Source organism: Carettochelys insculpta, chromosome 1 (assembly GCF_033958435.1).
Source record: "Carettochelys insculpta isolate YL-2023 chromosome 1, ASM3395843v1, whole genome shotgun sequence".
In the NCBI taxonomy this organism is placed as follows: domain Eukaryota; kingdom Metazoa; phylum Chordata; order Testudines; family Carettochelyidae; genus Carettochelys; species Carettochelys insculpta.
The window spans coordinates 12,787-33,883 of NC_134137.1; the positions used below are offsets into that span (position 1 = coordinate 12,787).

Genomic DNA, 21,097 nt, shown 5'->3' on the forward strand with positions numbered 1-21,097 from the left:
TCGTGTCCCGCCCCGATCACAAATGGCGGGACCTCTTGCCGTCATCGGAGGGTGGGGAGCCCCGGTGGGCCGGCCTCTACTCCACCTTGGTCCCGTGGCCCGCCGGGGACATCAGCTGGAGAATCCTCCACGGAGCGGTGAGCACGGGCGTGTACCTGGCGCAGTTCACCCCCATCCCGGACACCTGTACCTTTTGCGGCACGAGGGAGAACCTGGCGCACATCTACATCGAGTGCGCCAGGCTGCAGCCCCTCTTCCGGCTCCTCCAGAACCTCCTCTTGAGGTTCTGGCTGCACTTCTCCCCACACCTTCTCATCCTCTCACACCCTATCCGTGGCCCCACAAAGTCGCGGGACCTCCTCGTCAGCCTCCTCCGGGCCACGGCCAAAATGGTCATTTACAAAACCAGGGAGAGGAGGCTGGCGGGGGGGTGACCTGCGACTGTGGGGCCTACTTCCGTTCCTCCCTCCGCTCACGAATCCGAGCAGAGTTCCTCTGGGCGGCGTCCACCAACTCCCTGGACACCTTTGAGGAATGGTGGGCGCTGTCCGGGGTCCTCTGCTAGGTGTCCCCCTCTGGCTCCCTCATTTTAAACCTTTGACCCTCACTCCCGCTCCGGGTTTTCTTTCGTTGTCCCCCGTATTTACTTGGAACCGGGCAGTTTTTAATGGGTCCCCTCTCATCGTGAGAGGGGCCTTGTAGCCGTGGGCAGGCTACGCCCGCCCACTCCCCCGGCATCCAATAGGTACAAAAGTGCACAGATACATGTGCCTGAATGTGATACATTAGATGGACTTGGGATGAGCACCTCTTTATCCAGATGAGACCCAACATTGCTCATGTCACTATCTACTGGCAGCTAAGGGACAGGTTTGTTAGGTCTACAAAAAAAAAAAACAAAAAAAAAAACCCTAACCCCTAACCCCAACCCTAACCCTAACCCTAACCCTAACCCTAACCAACCCTAACCCTAACCCCAACCCCCAACCCCTAAACCCTAACCTAACCCTAACCCCAACCCCAACCCTAACCCCTAACCCTTATTTTAAACCTTTGACCCTCACTCCCGTCCCTGTTTTTTCTTTTGTTGTCCCCCGTACTCATTTGGGACCGGGCTGTTTTTAATGGGCCCCCTCTCATCATGAGAGGGGCCTTTTAGCCGTGGGAAGGCTACTCCTACCCACTCCCCCGGTATTCCAATACGCCCCCGGCATTTCCAATATGTTAAGCCTGCTGGCCTCCCTCAGGCCCTCCCCCTAAGAGTCACACAGGGGAAGACTGATCAAGGGAGCAAAAGGTCAGGCAGGCAGTCCCAGCTGCCACTGAAACTGAAACCCTAACCCTAACCCCTAACCCCAACACCTAACCCCTTATCCCTAACACTTAACCCTAACCCCTAACCCTAACCCAACCCCTAATCCTAAACCCTAACCCCTCACCCTAACCCATCCCTAACCCCGACCTGAATCCTAACCCTACCCTAACCCCAAAGCCCAACCCTAACCCGTAAACGTAAGCTAACCCTAACCCACACCCTAACCCCTTATCCCTAAACCTAACTGCCTAACCAGAACCCCAACCTCTAATCCTAACCCTAAACCTAATCCCAACCCCTCTCTCTTGCATGGAGTAATCGAGGCAGAAATTGATGGTGGGGTGCAGCTTGTTAAAGTGTATGTGGATTTCTTCTGGAGTCTCTATACCCTGGATCCAAATCTTAAAGATATTATCAATATTTCTTAAGTGGAGGAGGGGTAGTGGAGGATAAGAACTGAGGAATTGTTGTTCCATATTAGCATATTGTGGGGCCATGCTGTTGCCCATAGCAGTTCCACTACTCTGGAAGTATAAATTGTCCCCAGATCAGAAATAATTGTGGATGAGGACAAAGTTACAGAGGTCAGACACCACATTGGCTGTGGTGACATCAGGGATGGTATTCCTGATTGCTTGTAATCCATCTTTGTGTAGAATACTAGTGTTCAGAGCCTCTTCATCTATAGCAGCAAGGATGGCATTGTCAGGAACTTTTCCGATATGTTGTAATTTCCTCAGGAAGTTGGTGGTATCTTGCAGATAGCTGGGAGTGCTGGTGGCATAGGGTTTCAGGTGGGAATCAACGTAACTGGATAGTCCTGTGGTAAGGGTTAGGGTTATGATGCCCGAAATGATAGGGTGTCCAGGGTTTCCAGGTTTGTGGATTTTGGGAAGTAAATAGAATAATCCAGGCTGGGGCTCAGGTGGTGTGTCTGAGTCAATAAGGTCCCGTGTAGCAGCAGGGAGTTCCTTAAGTAGTAGTTGTAATTTCCTTTGGAATTCCAAAGTGGGATCAGCAGACAGCGGTCTGTAAAATGTGGTGTTGGAGAGTTGTCTGGCTGCCTCCTGTTCATAGTCTGACTTATTCATGATGACAACAGCGTCCTTTTTGTCAGCTGGTTTGATTACAATGTCTGGGTTATTTTTGAGACTGCGGACAGCATAGCGTTCAGCATAGTTGAGATTGTCTCTCATTTGGTATTGTTTGTGTATAACGTCAGTCTGAGCACAGTTGCAGAAGCACTAACAATCTGCACCCCACCATCAACTTATGCCTCAATTACTCCATGCAAGAGATACGTTTCCTGGACATTACAGTACAAATCAAGGATGGCCTGATTGGTACCACAATGTACCGGAAACTGACTGATTGCTATACTAAACGGCTGAACTCTCTTTCATATTCAAATTTGACACATTAACACGTGGTTTAAACCAGGAGGCAAATTTTCTGGGACATTATAGTGGCTCTTTTGCATACTTGGCTTAATCTAATTCTTGGCTCCCCCCCGACCCCCCGGCTCTCTGATTTGCTCACCTTGATAATTTTTTTCTGATTTGTCAAACTTGATTACTGTTTTCGGCTCTCTATGCCTTAAATATTGAGTCTGTTCTGGTCTGGCTATGGTCTGAAGAAGTGGGTCTATCCCCTGAAAGCTCACCTAATCAATTATTTTGTTAGTCTTTAAAGTGCTACTTGACTGCTTTTTTGTTTTGATAGTATATAGACTAGCACGGCTCCCTCTGAGTTAATATTTAAGGTGTTATAGGACAGCTTGTTTTTTTGTGCAGCAACATGAAGTTCTGCTTCCACAGAGCTCTTCTACATCTCCAGCTGTGTGCTGACAGACCAGGGAAGTTGCTTGTAATACAGGAGTGCATGGCAATACAATAAGGTTGTAAGGCATGAGCTGCATGGCTGAGTCTGCCTAGGGTCTGCCCTACATTACCCAAATGTTTTGCTCCCAACCCCTCTGAAAAACAACTCCCCACAATCGTTGGTTATTTATAGCTTTACTGCATACTCTGTGGAGTAGCCCAGCTCTCTCATTTCATTTCAGAGAGATTGTGGCATCAACACAAAAAACAGCTTTTGGATGATTATTAATTTTATTATGTAAAACTACAATAAACTCTTTCATACCTGGCATTATATTATCCAGAACTCTCAAATAACTGGCATTTTAAGCCTAAGTAAATTTCAGTTATGTTTTCCGTAAGTACAGTATAGTGAAAATAAACACAGTGAATACAGTATGAGTTTTCAGTGTACAATACTTATGTTGGAAAATAAAATACCCTGCTTACATTTCTGTTTGTTTCTTAAGATCTAATCTTGTTTTTCTTTAGTGTTATACATTGCTTGGCATACCTCTCTATTATCCAGAATATCTGAATATCCAGCAACCTCCTGGTCCTGGGGCTGCCGGATATGCAAGAGTTTACTGTATAAAACAAAACAATAGAAAAAAGAAAGGATACACACACATTTGCAATGCCTACCACTCTTCTGAAAGTCACCACTCAGACTACCATGTTGTGCATCCCATCACCTCTCTTGAGCTTCAGACACTATTCAATTCCTCCACTGTCCCAAAATCATGTTGCGGTTCTGTGTCCTGGCACATCCCCACTACTATCAAGCAAGATTACTGCTCTGTGTCACAGTCTCTTGTGTAATAACATTACTGGCTTTGGCTGCAGTATATCCACTTCTGCCACAGGGCCACTTGGCCCCCGTGGTATGTAAGTGTTCCACCTTCCCATGTTGCAGCTCTGTGATTTTATTCAGGATGATTTCACATCACTGACTGGTAAAGATATTGCAGAGGTGTAAGTAGACAGGATGCAGGTTGAAATGGGTCCCAAAGGAGAAGCAGTTCCCCCCACCACCAATCACAAGCAGCTCTTTTTTGTCCGAGAGGAAGATGCTGGCATGATTGTGCAACATTAATGGCCACTCCAGAGACCCCTGAAAAAGAAAGAGAAGTTACTCACCGTAGTAACGGTGGTTCTTCGAGATGTGTCCCCGTGGGTGCTCCACAATAGGTGACGGGCTTGCCCGGCGCCGCAGATCGGATCTTCCAAGCAGTTTCTGCCGGACCGCGCATGCGCCGGACCGCGCCGCTCCCTTGCGCGCTCCTGGCCATGTGCGCGATCCGGTCCCCGCCAGTTCCTAGACCAACCGCCTCGGGTGCCCCTGCAAAACACTAACAGAGATCCGAAGTGGGGAGGATGGGCGGGTAGTGGAGCACCCACGGGGACACATCTCGAAGAACCACCGTTACTACGGTGAGTAACTTCTCTTTCTTCTTCGAGTGTCCCCGTGGGTGCTCCACAATAGGTGACTACCCAGCAGTAACCCAAGATAGGAGGTGGGTAATCGGATTATGTGCAGCTTGTCCCCGAGAGGACCGCTGCAGAGAGACGGGTATCCTCTTGGAATACCCTGTGAAGGGCGTAATGTTTGGCGAAGGTGTCGTAGGATGACCAGGTCGCCGCTCTGCAAATGTCTTTTAACGCAACGCCCTTGAAAAAGGCTGTTGATGCCGCCACCGCCCTGGTGGAATGAGCCCTGGGAGTGGCCAATAAAGGAGTCTTTTTGAGCTCGTAGCACATTTTTATGCAGGATACAATGTGCTTCGAGATTCTCTGAGAGGAGAGACCCTCTTCTTTCGATTTGGGAGCGAGGGAGACTAGGAGTCTATCCGTTTTCCGGAAGGACTTGGTCCTGTCTACGTAGAAGGCTAGCGCCCTCCTCACGTCCAGGAGGTGTAGGCACGCCTCTTCGTTGGAGTTATGAGGCTTTGGATAAAACGAGGGTAGAACAATAGGTTCGTTGATGTGAAACTCGGAAGAAACTTTGGGAACAAAGGCTGGATGCAGCCGTATGGTTACCGCCTCCTTGGAAAAAACAGTACAGGGTGGCGTTGCCATGACTGCCGCGAGCTCGCTCACCCTACGAGCTGACGTAATTGCAAGAAGAAAGGTCGTCTTTATTGTAAGGAGGCGGAGGGGAACCGTGGCCAAGGGCTCGAACGGTGGTCCCATCAGTGTGGTAAGCACCAGGTCCAAGTTCCACGAAGGTGGAATCGGTTTCCGAGGGGGGTAGAGGTTTACCAACCCTTTGAGGAACCTGGTAACCATAGGGTGGGCGAACACCGTGTGCCCTTCCTCCTCATGTCTGAACGCCGAGATGGCAGCAAGGTGGACCTTTAACGAGGATAGCGAGAGTCCTCCTCTCTTGAGGTCCAGTAAATACTCTAGAATTGTAGGTATAGGCACTGAAAGGGGGGCCAGCTGTTTGGTAGAACACCAAGCCATGAAGCGAGTTCATTTTTGTTTGTAGGTCTTCCTAGTGGAAGTCCTCCTGCTACTTTCTAGGACTTGCTGTACTCCCACTGTGCATGTGCTCTCTAGGGAGCTGAGCCATGGATTAACCACGCTTGCAGTCGCAGGCTTTGGGGGTGCGGATGCACTATGGACCCCTGGGCTTGCGTGAGCAGATCCGGCGCCACCGGAAGAGGCATCGGTGGACGGTCCGACATGCGCAGGAGTAGGGGGAACCATTGTTGGCGATCCCACGTTGGGACTATCAGGATCATCCGGGCCCTTTCCCTCCTGGCTTTTTGCAAAACTTTGTGGATCAGCACTGTGGGAGGAAACGCATAAAGCAGGGGGCCCCCCCACGGGATCGCAAACGCGTTCCCCAGGGACCCCCATCCCAGTCCTGCCCTGGAGCAGAATCGTGGGCACTGCTTGTTGTGCTGAGTGGCAAACAGATCTATTTGGGGAAAACCCCATGCGTGGAAAATCGGCCGTAGCAGATCGGGACGGATCTGCCACTCGTGTGTGAGCGCAAAATGCCTGCTCAGCTGGTCTGCCTTCACGTTGTGCGCACCCGGCAAGTATGAGGCTTTCAAGATTATATCGTGGGCGATGCACCAGTTCCATAAGCGGATTGCTTCCGCGCATAAGGCACGGGATCGAGCTCCTCCTTGCCTGTTTATATAAAACATGGCGGAGGTATTGTCTGTACTGATCCCGACGACTTTGCCTTGTATGTGGTCTCGAAAGTGTTTGCAGGCGTTGAACACTGCTCTGAGCTCCAGTACATTGATGTGTAGTGACTGTTCCGTGGGTGACCACAGTCCTTGAGTCACCTCTTCGCCCATGTGCGCTCCCCACCCTATGAGGGAGGCATCTGTAGTGAGAAAAAACGATATTTGCGGCTGGTGGAAGGGTGCCCCTGTTAGCAAGTTCCTGGGGTTTACCCACCATTGCAGGGATTTGCGCACCCCGGCTGTGGGCGACACCACCCTGTGAACGGTGTGTACTGCCGGTTTGTATACACTCGCCAGCCAGTGCTGCGCATGCTGCGCATGTGTAACCTGGCGTTCTGCACTACAAACGTCGCCGCTGCCATGTGGCCCAGCAGCTGCAAGCACATCAAGACCGGCACCGTAGGGCTGAAGGTGATGACTTGCATGAGGGAACCGATGGCTCGAAAGCGAGCCTCTGGTAGGTATACTCTCGCTGTAACTGAGTTTATGCGAGCCCCTATGAACTCTATGTCCTGTGTGGGGTCTATTTGTGATTTTGCCAGATTGATAACCAGGCCAAGTGAGGAGAACGTGTTTGCTGTGATGCGTATCATGCGCAGAACCTCCCCTTTCGAGGCCCCTTTGAGCAGGCAGTTGTCCAGATACGGGAAAATAAATACCCCCTGTCTGTGCAGGTAGGCTGACACCACTGCCAAGGTCTTGGTGAAGACTCTGGGGGCCGAGGAGAGGCCAAACGGTAGGACCTTGTATTGGAAGTGTTCGTTGCCTACCATGAACCGGAGGAATCGCCAGTGAGCCGGATGGATGGTTATGTGGAAGTATGCGTCTTGTAAATCGAGGGCTGCGAACCAGTCTCCATCGTCCAGTGCTGTAAGGATGGAGGCGATCGTGGTCATCTGAAAACGTTGCTTGCGCAGGTACCTGTTGAGGCCGCGAAGGTCTAAGATGGGCCTCCAGCCTCCTGTCTTTTTCTCCGTGAGGAAATACCGGGAGTAGAACCCTTTTCCTTGCAGTTGCTCCAGCACCCTTTCCACCGCCCCTATGAGCACGAGATGGGCCACCTCCTGCCTGAGCCTGGCTACATGGGAGGCCTCCTGGAGGTGGGGCCTGGGTGGAGGTCGCGACGGTGGGAGCGACTGGAAGGGGATGGCGTACCCCGTGGCTATGATCTCCAGCTCCCATTTGTCTGTGGTGATCCTTTGCCACTGGTCGTAGAATGGTCGGAGGCGATGGTGGAATAGCCGCTTCGGATGACCTTGTGTGATGGTAGTGATGGCGCAGCCCTGGATCTGTAAGTCAAACTTGTGGCCTTTGGCCCCGCCCCGAGGATGCACGGCTCTGTTGTGAGCGTCGCCTGGGAGTTCTGTACTGCTGGTGCTGTTGATGTCGCCCTTGCTCGTAACCCCTGTGATACTGGGGGCGCTGTTGCTGGTACTGGTACCGCCTTTGCTGAGGGTAGTACCTTTTCTTTGTGTATGGAGGGGTGTAAATCCCCAGGGTCCTGAGTGTGGCTCTTGAATCTTTACTGGAATGAAGGACCGAGTCAGTTGATTCAGCAAACAGCTTCTGCGACTCGAAGGGAAGGTCAACTATCTTCGCTTGCAGATCCCTCGGTATACCCGAGGTCTGGAGCCAGGACTCCCTTCGCATCACCACTGCGGTTGCTGTGGAACGTGCTGCTGTGTCCGCAACGTCCAAAGCAATCTGAACTCCCGTCCTCGCAGCCGCGTAGCCTTCTTGCACTATGGCCTTGAGGACCGGCTTTTTGTCCTCTGGAAGCGAGTCCATGAGGGAGGTTAACCTGGAATAGTTGTCAAAAGTATGGTTCGCTAAGTGCGCTGCGTAATTTGCCATTCGCAACGTTAAAGTGGAGGAGGAGTAGACCTTTCTGCTGAACAGCTCTAGCTTCTTGGCATCTTTGTCTGTTTCCCCTGTTTTAAATTGAGATGTTTTTGATCTTTGTTGCGAGGACTCCACCACCAAGGAGTTTGGCTGCGGGTGGCTAAACAGGAACTCCATGCCCTTCGCCGGCACGAAGTATTTCTTATCCGCTCTCTTTTGGACAGGCGGAATAGTTGCAGGGGTCTGCCATATCGTAGTGGCGGACTCTAAGATCGCTTCATCAAGCGGTATTGCTACTCTGGAGGAGGCCGGAGGTCTCAAAGTTTTGAGGAGCTTATGGTGTTTCTCTTGCACCTCTGCTGTCTGGATGCCTTGCGTGAAGGCCACCCTCTTAAACAGCTCCTGAAACTGTTTGAGATCGTCCGTAGGATGGACGTCCCCCAGGGCCGTAGCCTCGTCCGGGGAGGAGAGCGAGGAACCGCTGGGGTACGTCTCTCTGGACCCTTCCGGTTCCTGCTGGTGATGGTACACCCTCTCGCTGGAGGTTTGCGAGGGAAAATCTCGGGGTTCCATGACCAGTCCCCCCTGAGATGCTTGAGTCTCTGTCCCCGGTCGCAATTGCCCTCGGGGGTACGAGATAGTCTGTGTGGATCTTTCCCTAGTAGATTGCCGATGGTGTCTATGCCCCGCGTGGTAGGGGCGACCATGGCAGTATAGGCACTGTTCTTGGGAAGGTGACCTAGACCACTCCCTTGGTGCGTACCCTCTGTGTCTGGGGGAGGGAGATCGTCGAGACACTGGAGAGAGCGATTTCGCATAATAGTCCAGCGGTTCAAACCCTAGGAAGGGTGAAGGTGGTGCCAGCCATGGTGAGGCTGGTTGTAAAAATGGAGAAGGGGGCTCCGGGTAGGCTAGGGGGGACCCCTGCCTTCTGGTTGGAGTCTGCAACATGAGCGAAGGGCTGTGAGAAAGCAGCTCCACAGCCCTGTCCGGAGAGGGGCTGCAATGCCTCCTCTTGTGTGCAGCCTTCCCCCTCCCTGGAGGAGGTAACTCCGCCCCCTGACGCTCGGGGGATCCCGGCCCCGTCGGCACCGTGCTAGGCATGCTCGAAGGTGGTGCCGCACGTGCGGTGTCCTTCTGCGCCTGCAGGCTACGTGCCTGCGCGCTCTGCACCGCCGGTTCCCTGGGGGTCGGTGCCGCTGCCTGCGGTGCCGCCGGTACCGGTGCTTGTTTAGCCGCCGCCCTGCCTGCGGTGCGGGGCGGCTGGCTGATTATCGGAGGCTGAGCCGCTTCCACGTGGCTCTCCATGCCGCCGCCGATCAGCTGTTGCTGCAGCTGGGGGCTGCTTGCTCCTCCCGTCCCGCTCACTGTTGCTGCCGGCAGGGATCAGGCTGGAGAGACTTTCCTCCGTTTTTGCGCTGATGGAGTGAGGGAGGCAGCTTTCCTTTTAATGGCCCCGGAGGGTCCCTCCTGCTGCGGCCGCTCCGGCACGTCTGGCTGGAGGGCCTTATCAAGAAGCAACATTTTAATCCACATCTCCCTGTCTCTCCGTGCTCTGGTTGTTAATTTAGCACAGAAAGGCGCATTTCTGTGCCACATGGGACTCCCCCAGGCACCTTATGCATAGACTGTGCCCATCGGACGCTGGCATCGCCTCTCGGCAGGACTCACATTTTTTAAAGCCTAAAGAGGACATTGTTGGTGAGTCTTTGAGTTTTTAAGCGGGTACTTAGCACCTTCTTTGTGCCGTTTTCCCCGTCCGATGGCCTGCCTCAGCAGGAGGGCTGATGGCCCTAGCTCCTGGCCTCCGGCGCTTGTTACTGGGACTGGACTGAAGCTGTCCCGCTCGTAGTTTGTTTGTTGTTGGTTTTTTTTTTTTTTTTTTGCAAAATAACAACCGGCTAACTTGTAGTAGCCTAAGTACCTGAAAAAACTTCAAAGAAAAACAGATAAAGTCGTTGAATACGCTGTTTGGCCTTAGCCTAGTCGGATTCCGTCTGCAGCCGACGGCGGTTAAGAGGAACTGGCAGGGACCGGATCGCGCACATGGCCAGGAGCGTGCAAGGGAGCGGCGCGCGCCGGCGCATGCGCGGTCCAGCAGAAACTGCTTGGAAGATCCGATCTGCGGCGCCGGGCAAGCCCGTCACCTATTGTGGAGCACCCACGGGGACACTCGAAGAAGAACAAGAGTTCAGAGTCCTGTGGAGGAGAACACAGCACTGTCTGTTCCATGTGAGCTAGCCAAAAAGTGGGAGGCATGGATAAAGTGCTGATGACCCTGGGAGGTGGATGGAAACCAGATGCTCAGTAACTCAGTCTATGTGGATCAGCCCAACTCAAAGTTGTATCCTAGGAGAATGAGCAGGTGGTGGGGCAGAGCACGGGCAGGGGACAGGATATGTGAAAAAATTATTTATGGAAGCCAGTGACCTCTCAAAATCAATACCAAAAAAAAAAAAACTTCTGAAGAAAGAGTAGCCTCAGATCTCCTCTCTCCATTCAGCCTTCCAAAGGTAGTATCCTTGACTCTGTTTTCCGCCCACAGACTCTGTGACTCCTATGGCCTTGCCCATCTTGGCCTCTCCCTCCTCTAGCCCCAATCTATCGCCTTCTGTATTCTTTATTGCTCATGCAGGAACTTGGTCACTAATACTTACCTCCTCCCTTCAGGCAACAAGGATGCCTCCAAGAAAGGGGTTATTTCAGCACTTACTGTGTCAACCTGATACTCCAAGTTGAAACCTGTCATCAGGTCAATCACAGTCACACCAGGTACTGATGCAGAGTGAAGCCATACTCCTCCCACAAGCAGGAGTTTACCATCATGCACATGGGCAGTGTGTGAATACCTGCGAGGAGAGTTCAGAGAGACAACTTCAATGATGAGGAGAGCAATATGTAGGGCATGTACTCATTATCCCATGGGATTGCCACTCACCTGGGGATGAGAGAAGGGTGTGTCTCTATATGATGCCACTGAAAGCCACTCCTGCTCGGTCTCAGAAAAAGCACCGAATTCAATGGATGCTCAGCTGCTCCCAGGCCCCCTGCAATTAGTGCCCCCCCGTTCCAGCTGCAGGCACTGTGAGAATGACGGCCTTCAGGGACTGCCCCCCCGATAGGAATCTAGGCAAGAACAACACAATGAGCTGTAGGTTTAAAGCATCAGGAGTCCGGAGATTAACTGAGTTGGGATGATCCCAAATTAGTGTGATCATACCGAATGAATGAGGTGAACATAACTGGTAACAAACATGTCTGACTAACAGAGAATTCTGGGAGCGGATCCTCTCTGAACAGAAGTGAGCTGAAGTAATCTTGGTAAGTCAAACTGACAAGGATTGTGGACTGGACTGCATGTATAAACAGTAGTGGACTTACTGGTCAGATATCAGTCTATGCAAAATAAATATTGTATGAGTGAAGTTTCAGCATGGAGCACAATCTGATTTGGTCATAACCTAACAACAAAAGGTTAGGCGTAAACCAGAGTAAGTGAGTGATGAGTGAGTAAAAGTGGGGTGATTTTGAGTACCACCCCTTCCCTAGCCCCTTCTAAAAATACTAATTAAGTAAACATTAGTAGCTACACACCTACTGGCCAGGCATTTAAGATATGTGACTCCTTTGGGGAAAGGGAGTGTATAAGAATTAAACAAATTAGTTTAGTGGTTGGAATTCCTTAATTTGAGCACCTGAAGGAGGTAGTGATGCTAGAGGGTTATCAGGGAGGGTTACCAGGATGGATGTGGGTCCCTTGCGGGATGAGGGAGGTAACCTGGAGACAGATGATGTGCGAAAGGCTGAAGTGCTCCATGCTTCTTTTGCCTCTGTCTTCACGGAAAAGGTCAGATGACAGACTATAGCAGTAGGAAATACAGTATGGGAAGGAGGAGGGCAGCCCTTGGTGGATAAAGAACAGGTTAAGAACTATTTAGAAAAGCTAGATACACAAAAATCCATGGGTCTGGATTTAATACATCCAAAGATACTGGCAGATATCACTGAAGAGCCTTTGGCTATTATCTTTGAAAACTCATGGAGATCAGGAGAGGTCTCAGATGAGTGGAAAAAGGCAAATGTGGTGACAAGCTTTTAAAAAAGGAAAGGACAATCCAGGGAACTATAGACTGCTTAGCCTTACCTCAGTCCCCAGAAAAAACATGGAGAGTATCCTCAAGGAATTCATTTTGAAGCACTTGGAAGAGGGGGAAGTGATCAAGAGTAGTCAATATGGATTCATCAAGGGCAAGTCATGCCTGACCAATCTGATTAGCTTCTACAACGAGCTAAATGGATCTGTGGACATGGGGAAGTCAATGGATTTTAGCAAAGCTTTTGATAGTCTCCCACATCCACAACATTCTTGCCCATAAATTAAGGAAATATGGATTGAATACATGGACTGTAAACTGGCTAGACAGGCCCTGCAGGTAGTGATCAACGGCTCTATGTCTGGTTGGTAGTCTGTTTCAAGTGGAGTGCCCAAAGTATCGGTTCTAGGGCTGGCCTTGTTCAACATCTTTATTAATGACCTGGATGACGGGATGGATTGCACCCTCAGCAAATTTGCAGATGACACTAAGTTAGGGGGAGGGGTAAATATGTTGGAGGGTAGGAATAGGGTCCGGACTGACCTAGGTAAATTGGACTGGGACAAAAGAAATTTGATGATGTTCAACAAGGACAAGTGTAGAGTCCTGCACTAGGGATGGAAGAATCCCAAGCATTGTTATAGGCTGGGGGCTGACTGGCTAAGTAGCAGCGCAGCAGAAAAGGACCTGGGGATTACAGTGGATGAGAGGCTGGATATGAGTCAACAGTGTGCCCTTGTCACCAAGAAGGCTAACGGCATATTGGTGTGCATTAGGAGAAGCACTTCCAGCAGATCTAGAGAAGTTATTATCCCCCTCTACTCAGCACTAGTGAGGAAATTTCTGGAGTATTGCATCCAGTTCTGGGACCAGAGAGGTGGTGGAATCTCCATCCCTAAATGTTTTTAAGTCCTGGCTTGACAAAGTCCTCACAGATCGAGGCTTTACCTGTACTAGACAAGAACAGAACACCACTGGTCATCTCCTACAGCCCCCAACTCAAACCACTGCAACGAATTATTAAAGACCTACAACCTATCCTTAATCAGGATGCTACACTCCAGAAGGCCCTAGGTGACAGGCCTGTTCTCTCCTACAGACAGCCTCCCAACCTTATGAGAATTCTCACCAACAGCTACAGTCTACACCACAGGAACACCAGTCATGGAACTTTTCCTTGCAACAAAGCCCACTGCCAGCTTTCTCCACATATCTTTTCTGGAGATACCATCACTGGACCTAACCAGGTTATTCACAGAATCACGGGCACATTCTCATGTTCCTCAACTGACATCATATACGCCATCATGTGCCAACAATACCCAGATGCTTTGTATATTGGACAGACTTCAAACTCTCTTACACAAAGAGTAAATGGGCACAAAACAGACACAAAAACACTCCTGATCCACAAACCTGTTAGCTGGTATTTTAATGGAGTGGGCCATTCTGTTAATGACTTTAGAGTTTGTGTGTTACCGAAGAAGAATTTTCACAATACTCTTGAAAGAGAGGCTGCTGAACTCTCTTTTATATTCAAATTCAACACATGAACATGTGGTTTGAACCAGGATGGGAATCACTATGGGGGCTCGTTTGCATACTTGGCTTACTCTAAGTCTTGACTCCCTCCCCCCCGCCCGTCTACTCTCTGATTTGCTCACCTTGATAATTTTTTTTCTGATTTGTCCACCTTGATTACTGTTTTTGGTTTTCTGTGCCTTAAATATTGAGTCTGTTCTGGTATGGCTATGGTCTGAAGAAGTGGGCCTGTCCCATGAAAGCTTACCAAATAAATTATTTTGTTAGTCTTTGAAGTGCTACTTGACTGTTTTATTGTTTTGATCCCATATTGAGTGGGACGAGTGGGCATGTTACATGAGGACGAGATGCAGAAATAAGATTTCTCAAGGCCGTTAATGACTGCTTCTTGGAGCAGCTGGTACAGGAATCCACAAGGGGAGAGGCAATTCTCAATTCAGTACTGAGTGGAGTGCAGGATCTGGTCCACGAGGTCACTATTACAGGACTGCTTGGGAATAGTGATCATAATATAGTAACATTTAATATTCCTGTGGTGGGAAGAATATCTCAGCAGTCCAACACTCCGGCATTTAATTTCAAAAAGGGGAATTATGCAAAAATGAGGAGTTTAGTTAAACATAAATTGAAAGACAGAGTGACTAGAACGAAAACCCTGAAAGCTGCATGGAAGTTTCTCAAAGACACTTTCATAGAGGCCCAACTTAAAAAACATACTGAGACCGAAAAAAGAGCCACCAGGGGTTAACACCCATGTAAAACAAGCAGTGAGGGATAAAAAGGCATCTTTCAAAAGGTGGACAGCAAATCCTAGTGACGTAAATAGAAAGGAACATAAACACTACCAAACTGTAATAAGGAAAGCCAAAAAAGATTTTGAGGAACCGCCAGCCAAAAGCTCAAAAAGTAATAAAGGAATGTTTTTAAATACATTAGAAGCAGGAAGCCTGCTAAAAAGCCAGTGGGTCCCCTAGATGATACAAATACAAATACTAAAGGAGCAATCAAGGATGATAAAGCTATTGCGGAGAGACTAAATGATTTCTTTGCTTCAGTCTTCGCAGCTCAGGATGTTGGGGAGCTTCCCAAACCTCCACCATTTTTTGTGGGAAAATGAAACTGAGGAACTGTTCCAGATTGAAGTGTCATTAGAGGAGGTTTTGGAACAAACAGATAAACTTAATGTTAACAAATCACCGGAATCCAAGGGTTCTGAAAGCACTCAAATGGAAAATTGTAGAACTAGTAACACTAGTTTGTAACCTGTCCTTTGGATCAGTTTCCGTACCTAATGACTGGAAGATAGCTAATGTGACACCAATATTTAAAAAGGGCTCTAGAGGTGACCCTGGCAATTACAGACCGGTAAGTATAATGTCAGTTCTGGGATAATTAGTTGAAACAATAGTAAAGAATAAAATTGTCAGGCAAGTAGAAGAACATAATTTGATGGGCAAAAGTCAACATGGTTTCTGCAGAGGGAAATCATTTCTTACTAATCTGTTAGAGTTCTTTGAAGGGGTTAACAAACATGTAGACAGGGGAGATCCAGTGGATATAGTATACTTAGATTTCCAGAAAGACTTTGACAAGGTACCTCATCAAAGGTTCTTATGTAAATTAAGTTGTCATGGGATAAGAGGGAAGGTCCTTTCAAGCACTGAGAACTGGTTAACAGACAGGAAACAAAGGGTAGGCATAAATGGTAAATTTTCTGAATGGAGAAAGGTAACTAGTGGTGTCCCCCAAAGGCCAGTCCTAGGACCAATCCTGTTCAATTTATTCATAAATGATCTGGCGAAGGGGGTGAGCAGTGAGGTGGCAAAGTTTGCAGATGACACTAAACTGTTCAAGATAGTCAAGACAAAGGCAGACTATGAAGAACTTCAAAAAGATCTCATCAAACTGAGCGATTGGGTAACAAAATGGCAAATGATATTTATTGTGGATAAGTGTAAGGTAATGCACATTAGAAAAAATAACCCCATCTATACTTATAATATGATGGGGGCTAATTTAGCTATAACTAATCAGGAAAGAGATCTTGGAGTTATTGTGGATAGTTCCTTGACAAGATCCATGCAGTGTTCAGAGGCAGTCAAAAAGGCAAATAGGATGTTAGGCATTATTTAAAAAGGGACAGAAAATAAGAAAGGAGTATCTTACTGCCCCTATATAAATCTGTGGTACACCCATATCTTGAATACCGTGTACAGATGTGGTCTCCTCACCTAAAAAAAGATATCTTAGCACTGGAAAAGGTTCAGAAAAGGGCAACTAAAATGATTAGGGGCTTGAAACAGGTCCCTTACGAGGCAAGGCTAAAAAGATTGTGACTTTTCAGTTTAGAAAAGAGGAGACTGAGGGGGGAACATGATAGAGGTATATAAAATTATGACAGGTGTGGAGAGGGTGAATAAGGAGAAGTTATCTACTTGTGCCCATAATACAATAACTAGAGGACACCAAATGAAATTAATGGGTAGCAGGTTTAATACTAATAAAAGAAAGCTCTTCTTCACTCAGTGGATAGTTAACCTGTGGAACTCCTTGCCAGAGGAGACTGTGAAGGCTAGGACTATAACACAATTTAAGAAAGAGCTAGATAAATTCATGGAGGTTAAGTCCATAAAAGATTATTAGCCAAGGGTAGGAATGATGTCCCTAGCCTCTGATTGTCAGAGGCTGAAGATGGATGGCAGGAGACAAATCGCTTGATCATTGTCTTTGGTCCACCCCCTCTGGGGCACCTGGCACTTGCCACTGTCAGCAGACAGGCTACTGGGCTGGATGGACCTTTGGTCTGACCCAGTATGGCCGTTCTTTTGTTCTTATGTTATGTGGCGCTATTTTACCAAGGCCTAGCCTACTGTATTTCACAGTCATTGGTTCATGCTGTTATTTATGCCTACGGCTCCAATAAGGCATGCAGAATACACTAACTACAAGTAATATTTACTTTACTTTTTTTTTTTTTTAAATATTCAACACATTTTGATAAACTTTTTTTCTTCCCTATGAATTCAGCAAGAGCAGCATGTGAGCCAGTTTTCATCGGCATGCAAGATGGGAGCTCATCCCTGCCCATCCTCGCCCATGCAGCCTCCCAGTATTGGATCACTCAGCCACAGAGCCAGGGCAGACATCATTCCTCTTGTCTTAGTGTGCACTTACCCTTCTGCAGAAGAACTCTTCCAAATGCAGGAAATACCAGTCCCCCAACACAGGTTGCACAGCAGAGCGGCCCCCATAGATAAACAGATACCTCTGACCTAGGGGAAAAAAAACAGTCAGTTGAAGGAAGGAGCAGGATCACAAGGGGTCTCATAAACAGATGCATCTTCTGCCTGGATCACTTGAAAGGCAACTGTCACAGGGGTTCTAAAATCAATCCACAAGACTTTATACTCCTAACTAGCAAGAGAGCCTGCAACCGCCTAGCTTTTCCACTAATGTGTCTGTTTAACCCATCCTTGCATTAGTGCAGAGCCAGACAGCTGGAGTGAGAGACTAAGTAAATGCCAGCAGTTCCAGGATAGTCAGCCTCTAACAAGCCATATCTCTTGTCTGAGCCAATTAGAAAATATTCTTTAGATACATCAAAAATGTTAAAATAAATGCATTTTCCTGAAACAATGAAAAGTTTTTCTAAATCCAAGACCCCTATGGACTTGGCTAAGAAGCCATTTTTTTATTCTAGATCACCATGGGCTCGCTTACACTAGCCCCCTCCTTCGAAGGGGGCACGTAAATGAGCCCGATCAGAAAATAGCAATGAGGTGCTGCACTGCATATGCGTATGCAGCACCTCATTAGCATAATTCCCACCACACTAACTTTGAAGTTGCTAACTTTCAAGAGGCAGCAAGCAGTGTAGCCATGGTCACTTCAAAGTACCCATGCAACTTCGAAGTTCCCTTACTCCTAAAACGTTTTGCGAATAAAGGAACTTCAAAGCTGCGTGAGTACTTTGAAGTGCCCGCAGCTACACTGCTTGCTGCTGCTTCAAAGGTAGTAACGTTGAAGTTTGTGTGGCTGGAATTATGCTAATGAGGTACTCTATATTGCTATTATCCAATTGGGCTCGTTTACATGCCCCCTGTAACGAGGTCCCCAAACTCTGCACCCCATCCGCAGGCAGGAGTGACTCTCACTCAGCAGAACAGTAGGTTTATTAGCCAATAAGGCACAGTGTCATACAGAGGAGTCAGTACAGCAGGCAGAGACAGCCAGTTCAATGCATGTTGAGGAGAGGAGGACTCAAGGGGCTCCCCGAGCCAAGGTCTTGCCCCCTCCTTTGTCTGTCTCTCTCCCAGCCCAGAATAACTTCTTTCCAACTCCCAATTCCGATTCAAACCCCTCAGACTCCACCTGCCCCTTTGTCTGCAGTACAGAGGTGTCACCTGGTCGCCTAGGTTACCCTCAAAAGGAGCCCCACACCTTCTGTGAGCCACACACACATATCCCCGACTACATCATATCCCCTTCAAAGGAGGGGGCTAGTGGAGGCAAGCCCTATAAGGAACACCATTTTTTTGAGTAAAGACTTAAGCAATATGCCCCTGCCTGCAATAACAGAATTAGAACTGACACTGCATACTCCCCAGAATTCATTCCCTAAACAAACAAATTACATATTACAATATCTTCATGAAATAAGCTTTGGTAGAAAAACCATAGTCTAAAAAATATCAGGGCTTTTTAAAGTTTTGCTCAGTGTAAAACAGCAAGCCCAAACTGCTCTAAAAATTGCACAAATTATAAAGCCAAAACAAACCATTGACAGCACGAGCCCAAGAACTTTCCACAAAATAATTCTTAAAACAGATTTTCTGGAAAATCAGCCAAGCTTGATAGAAATTTTGACAGTGATAGCGAATCGGCCATAACTCTAGGTAAATTGTTCCAGTGATAACAAACTCATCATTACAAACGTATGCCTGCTTCCCAGTTTCACCATCCAGCCACTGACTTGTATGACATCTTCTGCTAGACTGAACAGCCCATTATTAAATATTTGTCTTATGAGCAGGTACTCAGACTATGATCAAACAACCTCTTACCCTTTTCAGTTGACACAAAAGAGCTCAAGGTATTTAGATGTATCCAGCATTGCCTGGGTCCTTAACAGTTGAATTTTTTTAAAAAATGTTCATGCTATACTTACATGATTGTAGGGGGCAGGGCACTGTGGTGGGGGGGGGCACCTCAGGGCAGGGAGTAGGAGGTTGAGAAGTCAGAGCAGGACTTGGTGGGGCTCAGGACATAGGGTTGAAGGGGAAGGGGACCTCTGGCCAGAGGAAGGGATGCTACAGTGAGGACAGGGGTTGAGAGATTTGGGGAGGCTCAAGCCAGGGAGCAGAAGGTTCTGAAGTGAGGGCAGGGAATGGGCAGTTCAGGCCAGGTGATTGAGTGGGGAGTGACACTCAATGCAGGTGGTGGGGGTTGGAGGACTGAGGGCAGGATTTGGATGTGGAAAAGTGAGAGTGAGGCTTGTGGACTCACAGTAGGGTGGGAGGGGTGCAGGGTAGGGGGCTGGGTATGTGATTGAGCTTAAGGCAGGGGTGAGTGAAGGAAACAGGGAAGGGGGAGAGGGGTTGAGAGGTCTAGGGAAGCTTACTGGAGCTGACTGTGGCAGCGAATGTGGTGCTGGTCTGGGCAGTGAGGAAGGGGAGAGGCAACAGGGTTATATTTTCTGGCCTCAGTGTCTCCTCCAGGGGGTGGCAAGACTGTAGCCCAGCGTCTCCTTGAGGTGGGAGTCAGGGATGGCTGCAGCCCTGGATCCTCACACCATCATCTCCTTCGGAGGGAGTGGGAAGAAGGTGGCTGTGTTTCCCAGACCACGCCCCGCACCAGAGTCTTCTCTACTGGGGAGAGACTGGGCTGTGTTTCCAGGCTCCTGTGACATCTGCTTGGGGGAGACAGTTCCCAGCTCCCCCAGCATCTGCTCTGGGCAAAGGGGGGAGGAGTGGGCCTCTGGGGACCTAGCTGGGCTGCAGCTCCTGACCCTCCCAACTGTCCTCCAGCAGTGAGGGGCAAGCCAGGTCACAGTTCCCAGTCTTGCCTGCACTCAGGGATGAAGCCAGGCCTCCTTGCTCAGCCACAGACTGAGCTAGAGGTATGGGGGGGACTGGGCTTCATGGCCCTGGCATCTGGCGGGGGGTTGGTGTTGGAGGACTGGGAAAGAAGGTTGCAACAGGGGGGTGACACTTACCCTGTCTGATGGGTCAAGGGAAAGAGGTGGGCAACCCTTGGTGGAAAAAGAAAATTAGGAGCTATTTAGAAAAGCTAGATGCACACAAATCCATGGGTCTGGATTTAATGCACCCAAGGGTACTGAGGGAATTGGCAGATGTCATTGCAGAGCATTTGAAAACTCATGGAGATCAGGAGAGGTCCCAGATGATTTGAAAAAGGTAAATGTATTACCTATGTTTAAAAAGGAAAGGAGGACACAGCCTTACTTCAGTCCCTGGAAAAATCATGGAGGGAATCCTCAAGGAATCCATTTTGAAGCACTTGGAAGATGGAACAGTGATCAACAGTAGTCAACATGGATTCACCAAGGACAAGTGCTGCCTAACCAAAGTACTTAGCTTCTACGATGAGGTAACTGGCTCTGTGGACATGGGCAAGTCAGCGGATGTGATATGCTTTGACTTCAGCAAAGCTTTTGATACAGTCTCCCACAACATTCTTGCCCATAAGTTAAGGAAATATGGATTGGATCCTTGGACTACAAGACGGATAGAAAGCTGGCTTGACGGTTGGGCCCAATGGGTAATGGTCAATGGCTCAACATCTGGATGGCGGTTGGTTTCAAGCAGAGTGCTGGAGGCTTGGTTCTGGGGCTGGTGTTGTTCAACATCTTTAGTAATGACCTGGATGAGGGACTGGAATGCACCCTCAGCAAGTCTGCTGATGACACAAAACTAGGGGGACAGGTAGATAAGTTGGAAGGTAGAGAGAGGATTCACAGTGACCTGGATAAATTGGAGGACTGGGCCAAAAGCAATCTGATGTGGTTCAACAAGGAGAATTGTAGAGTCCTGCACCTGGGGTGGAAGAATCCCAAGCACTGTTATAAGCTAGGGACCAACTGGATCAGCAGCAGTATGACAGAAATGGACCTAGGGGTTATGGTGGATGAAAGGCTGGATATGAGTTAACAGTGTGCCCTCGTAGCCAAGAAGGCTAACGACATCACAGAGGTAAATGCGTGGTTGCGTAGGTGGTGTA

General features: G+C 48.7%; 1 protein-coding gene across 3 annotated transcripts in view; it reads right to left on the bottom strand.

The window, feature by feature from the left end:
* Positions 1 to 3,330: 3,330 nt before the first annotated feature.
* The window catches only part of LCMT2 (leucine carboxyl methyltransferase 2), a 77,838-nt gene continuing 60,071 nt past the window's right edge, over positions 3,331 to 21,097 (bottom strand). For all 3 annotated transcript variants that reach the window (XM_074977128.1, XM_074977123.1, XM_074977115.1), the window contains 4 exons: positions 17,033 to 17,130; positions 11,161 to 11,348; positions 10,936 to 11,071; positions 3,331 to 4,288 (listed from right to left, as the gene is read on the bottom strand). In XM_074977128.1, coding sequence (XP_074833229.1) covers positions 4,121 to 4,288; positions 10,936 to 11,071; positions 11,161 to 11,348; positions 17,033 to 17,130 — 590 coding nt within the window. In that variant the 3' untranslated portion in view covers positions 3,331 to 4,120. The remainder of the gene's footprint in view (positions 4,289 to 10,935; positions 11,072 to 11,160; positions 11,349 to 17,032; positions 17,131 to 21,097) is intronic.